The sequence below is a fragment of the Anoplopoma fimbria genome, chromosome 14 (assembly GCF_027596085.1).
Source record: "Anoplopoma fimbria isolate UVic2021 breed Golden Eagle Sablefish chromosome 14, Afim_UVic_2022, whole genome shotgun sequence".
Lineage (NCBI taxonomy): Eukaryota > Metazoa > Chordata > Actinopteri > Perciformes > Anoplopomatidae > Anoplopoma > Anoplopoma fimbria.
Window position 1 is genome coordinate 13,612,139 of NC_072462.1, and position 12,330 is coordinate 13,624,468.

General features: G+C 40.2%; 1 protein-coding gene across 2 annotated transcripts; it reads right to left on the bottom strand.

The window, feature by feature from the left end:
- Window positions 1-315: 315 nt before the first annotated feature.
- On the bottom strand, window positions 316-11,167 carry lhx3 (LIM homeobox 3). 2 transcript variants are annotated; one of them, XM_054612843.1, is made up of 6 exons: window positions 11,098-11,167; window positions 5,819-5,990; window positions 4,382-4,584; window positions 2,385-2,536; window positions 1,150-1,321; window positions 316-791 (listed from the first exon to the last, which is right to left on the bottom strand). In XM_054612843.1, the coding sequence occupies exons 1-6, from the start codon at window positions 11,165-11,167 to the stop codon at window positions 358-360; spliced, it is 1,203 nt and encodes a 400-aa protein (XP_054468818.1). In that variant the 3' UTR covers window positions 316-357. The 2 variants fall into 2 exon arrangements, with proteins under 2 accessions (XP_054468818.1, XP_054468817.1); XM_054612842.1 differs by lacking the exon at window positions 11,098-11,167 and adding an exon at window positions 8,369-8,465.
- Window positions 11,168-12,330: the final 1,163 nt, after the last annotated feature.

Genomic DNA, 12,330 nt, shown 5'->3' on the forward strand with positions numbered 1-12,330 from the left:
AAACAAAGAGATGAGAATAAAGAGGGGGAGTTGGTGAAAATCCAATTGATTGAGTGAGTTTCAATGTTTTAAAAAGCTTATAGTGGTATTTGGAAATTGAACATTTCTTGCTTTACATGTTTTTTACAACTGAAGGACAATTAAGCCAAGTGCTTTCAATGAAGGACCTTTTCCTCCCTCCTTCCATCCAGATCCCAGAAATGTTCAGTATATTTGCGAGATCCAAGGACAGCAGTCTATTCCTTTGCACAAACATTGTCATGTGTGACTAATTTCAAATTCCTAAAATCCAACAGGAGACACAGAACTCCCCCTCCCACCTAAAAAAAGAATGTCAAATGTCTTGTCAGTGACCAATCAGAACTGCCCGTGATCCACTTCATCTAACCAGGAAGCAGGACTGGCAGGAAAGTCTGGGTATCCTCCGCTGCTGCCAGTCGAGAGGTCCGAGCTGGGGCCGTTGGTGGCCCCCATGGAGCCCCTCACAGCAGGGTTGATCCCAGGCCCGCTGCCCTGGGTCATGATAGAAAGGCCGGAGTCGGGGTAGACCAAGCTGGAGATGAGAGGCTGGTGCCTGGGTAACGCCTGAAGCGACCCCGGCGACTGAGGAAGGCCGTAGGGACTGCTGGAGCGGATGTCGTGGAACTGGTCTTGAGAAGGAAGAACGCCGTGCTCCAGGGGGAAGGAGCTGTGGTTGTTGCCCCCTTGGCGGCCCCCCATGACTGGAGAGGACTCACTCAGGCTGCTGTAGATGCCATTAGTGAGGCCAAGCTCTGACATGGGTGGTTCATCTGTTCAACAAGGACAGGATGGACAAAGGGGATATTTGTTATTTAGATTGGACAGCATTCACTAAAACTGTAAAAGTCCACAATGGAAACATTCATTTATTGTACATTATTTTCTCTTCTCTATCAAATAATGCATTGTCTCTTTAGCGACTGAGCTAACATGCTTGCTTTGTTAGTTTGTATAGCTTTAGCCCCTCCTAAACATACCTTTTATTGAATGAAATAATAAATAAAGCCAGATACCGATAATAGTCATGGCTTACTGGGTCATTTGAATCGAACCTATGTTTCTGTTATTAAGTCCAATGTCTCCTGTGAAAAGTGCCCACTCTATTCATTCTGTGCTGTTGACCTTTACCTGTAAAAGACACCTCAGCATCACTGTCCATGCCCTCCTCCTGAATGCTGTCTTTGTCTGATTTGGAGCTTCCTCGTGACCTCTTCATGTTGCGGAAATACTGCCCCCACCTCTGACGCCCGGCATCCTTCTTCAGCCTTTTCTCTTTAGCTCGCCTGTTCTGAAACCAAACCTAGAGGGTAAAAAGACAAGATGGTTTTAGTCAATTATTAGAAATATATATTTGTAACCACAATGAGAAATATTAGGCTTGAATATCAATAAAAAAAACAACAACTGATAAATACACTTTTGAGACAGTTGCAGCAAAATTAAAGAAAGTGTTTTCTACATATTTCTCTCAGTTTTGAGGCCCGTAGCATACAGTGTTCTTTAGACATCATGCCTAAGTCTGCTCTTTTCTTGATGCACATATTATGCTTTAATTAAAGCATTAAAACAAAATGAATGTTCAAGGACTGTCTGGACGCGGCTTCCCACCTTGGTGACTCCAAGTGGAAGACTGAACCTGTGACACTGACCAGTAATCCTGGGAGCAGCATCCCCTACACTAGATTTATCAGACATTTAATTAACTTCACGCCAGCTACAAGTTGCCCTCACCCTGGGGGAGCAGACAGGTTGGAGTGTCACTGGTTTGAATTATTCAAAGTTTTCTATTTCAACTTGTATCTGATTTATACATTTAATATTGAAAAAACATAAACAGGAAGTCATAAACTTCCACTAAATATAACCTCAATGCTTGAAATCGGATACAAAATGAACAAATGCCCCATTTCTTATGAATCTTCATCTTATGCACAAAATTAATACATTTCAGTCAGAAGCACAAAAAGCGGTTTTACATTCTCCTTAATGATATTCCGCCCTGAGTGAGCCCTCTTCACCCCTTTCCCTTCCACTGAATAATGAGCAGCATTTTAGTGGCTTCCGTCCCTACTTTTGTCCTTGCAAATAAAACAATATATATGACCACCACCTAGCAACCGGCGTGAGGCTCCTCAGCAGCAGACAATATGCGAGGGGCCCTCTTAGCATTGTTAACGAGCCTGCACTTAAGCCATGCTGACTTTCACGTGGACTTCATTTCACTCCATCTAGCCGTAAATCCCCCCCCCAACACACACACTTATTCGTACAGTGGGCTTGTGCCAGTTCAGCCACAATTGTCCCTCGATAATGAAGTCAGGACACTAATGGAATGGCCCTTAATGGATAATAATACACTTTACCTGCACAACCCGCATATCCAGACCCGTCTCTGATGATAGCTGCTCCCGGACGTGGCGGGCAGGTTTGGGAGAGTTATTGTAAGCGTTCTTCAGTGTTTCTAGCTGTTTAGCAGTGATGGTGGTTCGTGGCCTTTTTGCAGTAGAGTCTGCTTCTGAAAAATGAATTAACATCACACAATGTAAGCCAGTGCTAGACAGTTATTCTTCATCAGAGCTGGTTGTTTTTTAAGGGTGCAGGTCTGAGGTCTAAAGAAAAATGGATACATTTTGCAATTCCTAAATTAACAATAAGACAAATTAGGGGATGAACCTTAAATGTAATAGTCAAACAATTTCATCTGGCTGCTGTTATACGTGTAGAGTTTTTCAATTCATTGCTGTCTCTAACACTATAACACAATAAAATATTTATGATGATGAAAATATTACTATCAACAAATTCTTTATGTGGATATATTTTGGGTCAGTATCATAAAAATCTTTGATAGAAACATATATCGTAAAATATACAACTTTCTAATTTACCATAAATGGATAAGATCTCCTCTGCCTATAAACCAAAACCTGGCATCCTGTGCATAATTGCATCATGTCTGCACATCTGTTGGCCAGCACAGCAAAATACAAAACCATCATCCAAATGGATGCTGCCCAAGTAATTGCGCCCTCTCATTAGTAAAATAAACGTGTGTGTTTTTAGTTAAAACTTGCGTTAAGTCCCTGTGTAAATCAACACTTGGTGTGGGGCAGTAAATTCAAACAAACAGATGGGGAGATAAAACTTGACCGTACCAGTTTGCCCTATCAGGAGCAGAGCATGCTGGGAAGTTAATGTGGCATTGGTTGATATGATTAGGGTATCTAAAGAAAACGTTTTGTGCATAAAACAGTATTGGAGGAAACTATATAAACTATCCCAACAACAACAACACATGTTAAAGTATCAAAAGTAAAGTAACTAAATATTACTATACTGTAGGTAGATCTATGAATTATGGGGTTTTTGTTAATAGTAATGATAATATGGCTTGATTTAACTTTTTTTTTCTTGTTAAAACATTATGGGTTATTTTTGGGTAAGTATAGGTAAAATATGATGTAAAGCATTACTGCTCTGATGCATTTTCAAAGATGTGACTTGAAATTGCTATAATGCTAATTTGTTTTTGAGCCATACATGACAATTCTCGTTTTTTCCAGACTTTGTTGCCGCTTTAGTACACATGAATACCAGCAGGAAACTAAAGACTGTAAATTTACTGCAAATTTAGAATTTAATGAAAATACAACATAAAACATACCTTTATGTATGCATTTAAACGTGTTAAGATATTTAAACAAGTTATAATGCCTGATCAGTGCTTGCAACTGTAAAATAATTACACATAATAACTAATTGGTTTTCTATTATATTTCTCTCTTACACCCACATACAGGGCCTCACACACACACACACACACACACACACACACACACACACACACACACACACACACACACACACACACACACACACACACACACACACACACACACACACACACACACACACACACACACACACACACACACACACACACACACACACACACTCACACACACACACACACACACACACACACACACACACACACACACACACACACACACACACACACACACACACACACACTTCTGTCTCTACTCAGGAAGGCACAGACGATAATAAGAGTTATGGAAAGCTGATTCATTCAAGCCGCAGAGTGCAAGTGGAAGCATCCAGGCCTCCTCCACTTTACGCAGTTTGCTATCGATTGGGTTGCGGGCAACGACGCAATTAGCACAGGTGGGTCAGAGTTTATGGGTGACCTCATTGTCACGTCAAAGGCACAACTCAAAGCAGGCCCTTAAAAAAACGTATCCGAGACCAACGTCTCACAGAACATCCACAGTTAGGTCCATTTTTTTTTTGGGCCAATAATAGAAATGTTGGAGGCAGTCCTTGCGCAGCTGCTCACCTCTCTGTTTGGCGGTCTCGTAGTCGGCCTTGCACACCAGCCTGCTGTCCTCCATCAGATAGTACTCGTCACCTGTGGCCAGTTGCCTTTTGCACACGATGCAGGCGAAACAGTGCAGGTGGTAGACGAAGTCCTGCGCTCTCCTCACCACCTGTGTGGGCGGGATGCCCTGCTGACAGGCTGCGCATTTGGTCCCGAATCTCCTTTTGGGAAATCAGACGGTTTCCATCAATGCATAATAACTTTATAAACACCATTAAAGTATATGAATCCACAGTACCAGTCAAAAGTTTGGACACACCTTCTCATTCAATGGTTTTTCTTTATTTTATTTTTTCAGTATATCTTTGCAGTATATCTACTACCATTAAAACGTTTCATTAGTCCCAGTCATTGGACCTCACATACATTGCAGGGTACTTTGGCTTTTACTTTCATATTTCAAGTAAACTCTTTAAACATATACAGTATCAGTCAAAAGTTTGGACACACCTTCTCATTCAATGGTTTTTCTTTATTTTATTTATTTTATTTTTTTCTACATTGTAGATTAATATTGAAGACATCCAAACTATGAAGGAACACATATGGAATTATGTGGTAAACAAACAAATGCTCAATAATAATAATCTATAATTTAGGTATAACTAAATATTGTTTTTAGAGCAGCAACAATAATGTTTTTGACAACAAAGTCACTATATAAAGTCATTAATATCTCACTGGAAACAATTCTACATTCCTGATTGAAGTTTATCAACATACAGTAGCAGTCAAAAGTTTGGACACACCTTCTCCTTCAATGGTTTTTCTACATTGTAGATTAATATTGAAGACATCCAAACTATGAAGGAACACATATGGAATGATGTGGTAAACAAACAAATGCTCAACAAACCAGAATATGTTTTATATTTTATATTCTTCAAAGTAGTTGAATAAGAAGGTGTGTCCAAACTTTTGACTGCTACTGTATGTTGATAAACTTCAATCAGGAATGTAGAATTGTTTCCAGTGAGATATTAATGACTTTATATAGTGACTTTGTTGTCAAAAACATTATTGTTGCTGCTCTAAAAACAATATTTAGTTATACCTAAATTATAGATAACATCTAATCCTGTTCTCAATTGATTTGTTTTAAAAAATCTATATATAGTACCAGTCAAAAGTTTGGACACACCTTCTCCTTCAATGGTTTTTCTACAGTGTAGATTAATATTGAAGACATCCAAACTATGAAGGAACACATATGGAATGATGTGGTAAACAAACAAATGCTCAACAAACCAGAATATGTTTTTATATTTTAGATTCTTCAAAGTAGTTGAATGAGAAGGTGTGTCCAAACTTGTGACTGGTACTGTATATTTATAATTAAAGAAATTACAAAGGAAAATATTTGAAATATATATATATTTTTTTAAAGCTACTCACTTGAAGAAATCCTCTTTGCAGTAGACGCTGTCGCCTCTGCTGAAGCACTTCTCCGACAGTTGCGCCTGACAGTCGCTGCATTTCAGGCACTTGCTGTGCCAGTGGCGATCCAGCACTTTGAGGATGAAGCGGTCCACGATGTGTTGATTGCAGCCGGCACACACTGGGATTTCTGCAGGAGACACGATGGAAACAGCAAAACATTTTAGTCAACCAGCTCTGAGAAATGGCGTGAGGGAAAGAGACACGCAGAGTGACGACTGTGCCACGCTTTACGTTAATGTGGGTACGTTCAATTCACTCAAAGAGACGCCACACTATAGCTGAAATAAAGATCAGCAGCGTGAATACATAATTATTCCCTTTTTTCTTTGTCTACATCCCTTGTTTCTTTTTTTCTTCTTTTTTTCTTTTAAATAGTTGACTTTTTGGTCGTATTTTCAATGATTTTAAATTAGCATATCATTTGTATTAGGATATCAAATTATATTGACTTGTGTTTCATAAATACAGAAATGTAAGACCTTTTCTACCTTTGTCATCTTTGCTCTTTTTGTTTCACAAACCTCAAAATACATTTATTTCCCCAAATGCAGTAAAATAACTAAAAACACTTTAAACATAATTGCATTGCAAAGTATAAACACACACACAACAAATAAAGAAATAGTAAAGAAATGACAATGGTGCATGAAAACGTGCACCTCCATGGGCCTGTTAAGGATAATCCCCCTCAAGTGTTTGTGCAGGGACTAAATATACCAATTAGGTTATCCATTTCTTTCTATTCTGCCAAAAAACACGAGGCCAATATCCAAACTCAGCCACCCAATCACCACATGCATGAAATATATAGATATTAAATAAATAGATTGTTTTTATATTACATTTTGTAGGCAGTCCTTCGTGGAAAAGAAGGTTAAATGTGCTCGAAGTCAGACTCGAATAGATGCTCTCTCATTAAGCCAATAAAACTTGACTGGAAACCACGAGTGCATTTAGCCTTAAATATATATCACTGATAAACAGATTATAAATAACACACATTTTAAAATGTAATTGCTGAATTGATAGATAAATTAGAATTATTTGAAATGAATTATGATATCAGAGCACACTGTATCGATAAACAGACAACCAAACTACATTTTAGATTACAATGAATGGTAATAGATTATACTGAATAAATTAAATGCCATTAAATCCTTAAATCCAATTGTGCAGACCGAAGTTTGCAGAATTCTTAAAATAAAATTAAAAAAATGGACCATAAATGACTTGTTAGCCAATGCATCATCTTGGTAATTAATAGCTCCTCAATCGAATAGTGGCTTCTTATTATTTTGTCACGTGTAATCACATTTAACAAGCAGCAGCCACTTTTATGCAAGGTCAATTTCAGACAGACAGGCCTACAGCACGTAATATCCCCAAACCTCATTTCACTTATGTTAACAACGTTCCCTCAAAGCAACAGCTACTGGAAGAAAAAAACAACAACAACGTTCTGAGACATTTAAAAACAAAAAGTATAAATAAGGACAACTGAAATGCCAAGTAAGACGTCATCAGGTCACTTTTATTATTACTTATTAATAGAGGTTCAACCACTTCATATTTCAACCGTGCAAGGAATCGCATTCCTATTGTTCTGTCGTGGACAATTCATGAAACATTAATGAACCATTTCTCCTGGCTTCACCAGAGAAGCCCTGCACAAGTGGTGGTGGTGGTGGAGGTGGAGGTGGTGGTGGTGGTGGTGGAGGTGGGAGCCACGTCAAGAACAGGTGTATCCAGGTCATCACTAATTCAATGTGCTCTGTAAAACTAGAAAGCTGCGGCCTACAGTCTCACGGTGCAAACCAATAAGGTGTCCGAGCAAATTGCTTGGAGTATTGAAAAACAAATGCAAATCCCAAATGGAAACCTCCTGCGTAAATGCACAACTTTGGAGCAGGTGAAGTTCAACGCATCAGTCCAACACCCTCCTCACAACTGTTCAAAATTGTTATATATATATATATATAATATAATTTAATATAATATATATACTAGTGAATAAAAAAACATGCAACCATTCAACAAAAGTTTAAATAAAAACATTTGTTTATATAGTTTACGCCTTAGCACGTGATTGAAACTGTCCAACCTTCCGAATCTTATAACAAAAGGTTATGTCAGACTCCAAAATACATAAAAACTCTTACCAAATTAAAACACTGCCAGACCTAGTTGCGTCTGATTTACCCTCCAAAATAATGCACTAAATATGAAACATAAGATATCTAGATTTGAACGACCATTCAGATAAATCAGCGGTGAAAAGCCTGATGCGTAAAGCAGCGGAAATGGAAAATTAAAACGTAGCATCCATCATCCATGTACCACTTATCATACACACCTATTCGACATGGAAACATTATCTACAGGCCCGTTTAAAGACACTCAGTCAAGCAGGCTGTGTGTGATCACATGATGCACAAATATGGTAATTATCATCAGTGCAAAAAAAAAAAGGAATAACTGTATTATATTTGGGCTCCCGATTACCTTTCCTTAGCTCCTCACTGTGCGACAGCAGAGCAAGGAGCATCTCCGTGTTATTTGCTGCCTCTTTTGGAGAGTTGCGCTCACCACGTCCATCCATCTCTCGTGAGATACATTTATGCAAATCTCGTTTGTGATCTAATCCACAATCATAAGCAACCAGGCAGGTGTTGTCAAAATGTGTGTATCGGGAGCGCCAATGGTGAAGTGTCCGGTGGAGTTGGCTTTTGTGCTCCACTGTGTTGAAGCCTGTGCGGGATTACTCTGCGCCGTTTCCTGGGCTACAGGGAGATAGATCAACATCACCCACCGAGAGTGAGTACACAGGAGGTTCAGTGTTGGGTGGTAACGTTACTCAGATACGCGTTACTATTAGCCTGTAACACCAAAACCATGTCAAAAAAGATGTATTTTTTCTTCACATCCTTAAAAGAATTTCTCTGAGTCTTCTCAAGATTATATTGAATGATATTTGCCATGTTGGGATGGATTTTTTTAAATTTAGTTTTTTTGCTGAATTATACACAAAAGGAAAAGGAAAAAGAGAGCATGTTTATGCTTTTAGTTTGGAAACAGGCAAACGAATTTCACTTTCGAAAACAAGTTATTGTAAACTATTCTGCAACTAATTCTGATAACACTTTTAATATTGCTTTGGGGAGTTAGTGCGTGATATTCTCTCAAGTGTTTTGAGTAAGAGGCCCCAGCATTTAGACAGAACATTGCTACATAAAATGTTAATGATTGCAGGGTGTACATTGGACTGATGCAATTCGTGCTTGAGAACAACAGAACGAACTAGATCTTCAGCCTCTAAAAATAAATATTAAAAAAAAAAAATCCAGAAAACTGGACACCATCATGCTGTTGATGTACCAAAGTGGTTTCTATCAAGGATTCGGATCCATTTTGAATTCAGATTCCAGTAGTGCCATGCGTAAAGGAGAATTTGGGCCCCGAGGGAACACAGTCTTGTTTAGACCCTTGCCTTGGTCTGCTTTTTAATTAATTAATTATTTTATTTTCTTTGGTGCCAAAAAATTAAATAGCAGTGGCCCTGAATTATTTTACTCACAAATATTGTAATTGCTCTACTTTACAGACACCTGCAAGTATGTTTACACTTTGAATAAGATACATTTCACTAGTATTATCAATCAGCATTTTTGTGGACAAAAGTTATTGTTTTACGAATCTACTATTCTTGCTTATGGATACATGTGTACAATATTGATTCTGATCAAAAGTACTTTTAAATATCTTACACACACATACACACACACACACACGCTCACACACATACAATCTCCATCTCGTGTGTGTTGAGTGCTCAAAGACAAGTGTTTATTTAGAGGAGAGATTGGCTGTTCAATAACATGTTGATCGGGCCAACACCCCAATGAATTTTATTGACACTGATCTTTGGCACAAAAGAGCGCCTGGGGAAATCACGGGTAGTGCCACAGCCCACCGGGCCGCTGATGAATCCAAAATCAATGTCCCATTTTGCCTGTATTTTAGAAGTATATGAAAGGCGTTTTGGAGAAAGGTGTGTGATTCCTGGATGTCCCTCTTACTTTTCGGCTTTGTAATATTTTTTTTTATGTCATATTGATCGCTGACTTTTGAGGGGTCGAGCCCGACAGTAATGTGACAACAAAGCGATAAAATGACCATCAGAACAATAGTCAGACAGATAGAGAAAGTTGCAAGGACGATCAAGCAAAAATCATTTATTTATTTTTGCTCTAATTAGAATTTGTAAATTCGGTTTAAATGAATTATACGACTTGATTCAAAACCATATTTTGTGAGTTTTATTCTTCATAATTCCATTTATTTAAAATAAAACGAAAATCTAGTGTTCTCTTGCCTTTGTCAAAATGCATAAAGCCTTAACAATAACACGAAACAGGCTCAACAAAACATGTTTTTTCCCCACATCTTTAGATGCCTCTCAATATTGATTAAAAACCCACTAATAATTGAGCTATAATGGGGGAGTCTTTGTAATCCCACCGTTATTACATCATCCACCTCCACTGGCGACCTCAGGTGTCCCACCTGTCGTGGTGGGAATGTCACCTGTTGAGCATTTCGTGTCGGTTGTCTGCGGGCTGGCAGTCTGTCCTCCGGCCGCAGAGGGGCTGCTGTCTCGCGGTGGTTGTCTCGCGGTGGTTGTCCGGCCTCTCCGTGTCCGCGTGGTGAGCCCGTGCGCTCTCGTTACAGCCGCAGGCGGCGGTGTGAGATGACAGCACGCGCATAACATCTGCTGGTGCGATGCTCCAACAATGAAAGGCTCATTACAGATTCATAACGTCTCCCACACGCAGTGCAGAAAAGAAAACCCAGCCTGTATACATCAACATGGTTCGATGAATAACAGGAGTTTTTCTGCAACTGTCACAGCTTTGTATGGCTTATTAGTGTCTGCAATGTGTCCCATTTGGGTGCATCGAACATTCCAATGACGAAAACATTCAATAGTAGGTAAAGTCAGTGTCCTTGCTTTTTTTTTTTCTTCTCCACATTAAAAGAAAAAGCAGGTTACAAGGCCCATTTCACGCTTGTCAGAGTTCACTCAGCCAAACAACAGCCTCATTCACTCCCGCTGTGCCGATTTTGCTCTATTATCCTCTATTTCACGCGTAATTGTTACTCATTCACTGACCCCAGGACGTCAATTAAAACTCATATGCACAGGGTAAAATTAGTTCAAATGGTTCTCTTACCTTGGCCTGAACTGTACCGGGAGAAATTCCCGGTGTTTTGACAGCTTGACCCCGGGTGCTCAAGCAACATTTTGAAGATGCTCCGATGTTCCAACGGATGAAAGCAGCGCCGAAACGCGTGTTAAAAAAAGAAATACTGAGTATAGACGATGGATTCCGAGATGTTTATCCTCTCGAGAGTGAGTCGAGCTCTCTCCGATGGCAGCTTGATATCTGGCAATTGTTAAAAAGGACGCCCGTCGATAGTTCTCCTTTCGTCAGCCACCGAGGACGTACACTTTGAATATTCATCAAGTTGCTCTTTGATTCCGCGTTGATAAGCTCGAGATGAGGTGTGGGTGGCGATGGAAAGGTGTCTGACCATCAGAGGCGTCAGCTGACCGGCAGCCTGCGACTTATCTCAAGGACTAAAGTGATCGGTCAGCGCTGCCTCTGTCCAGGGTGCTGAAAGGGGAGTTCCTATAAACAGACTGGAGGCGTGTGTGCTACCCCTATCCCCCGAGCCCGTCTTTAAGCACTCACACACACACACACACACACACACACACACACTCACACACACACACACACACACACACACACACACACACACACACACACACACACACACACACACACACACACACACACACACACACACACACACACACACACACACACTCACACACACACACACACACACACACACACACACACACACACACACACACACACACACACACACACACACACACACACACACACACACACACACACACACACACACACACACACACACACACACACACACACACACACACACACACACACACACACACACACACACACACACACACACACTCACTCACACACACACACACACACACACACACACACACACACACACACACACACACACACACACACACACACACTCACACACTCACACACACACACACACACACACACACACACACACACACACACACACACACACTCACACACACACACACACACACACACACACACACACACACACACACACACACACTCACTCACACACACACACACTCACACACACACACACACACTCACACACACACACACACACACACACACACACACACACACACACGCACACACACTTGCCCTCCCATCTTTCTCTTTAGCTATGTTGTGGTGCACGTGTCTGCCATTCAAGGCGCACAATGGGACACTGCTCGGGACATTGTTGTCATGCTTTTCAATCGCTGC

Coding starts and splice junctions, on each gene's coding strand:
- lhx3 (XM_054612842.1), bottom strand. CDS start 8,465: ATGGATGGACGTGGTGAGCGCAACTCTCCAAAAGAGGCAGCAAATAAC. Junction 4,585..5,818: donor TGCAAAGAGGATTTCTTCAA/GTGAGTAGCTTT, acceptor ATTTCCCAAAAG/GAGATTCGGGACCAAATGCG. Junction 792..1,149: donor TGCTGAGGTGTCTTTTACAG/GTAAAGGTCAAC, acceptor CTTGTTGAACAG/ATGAACCACCCATGTCAGAG.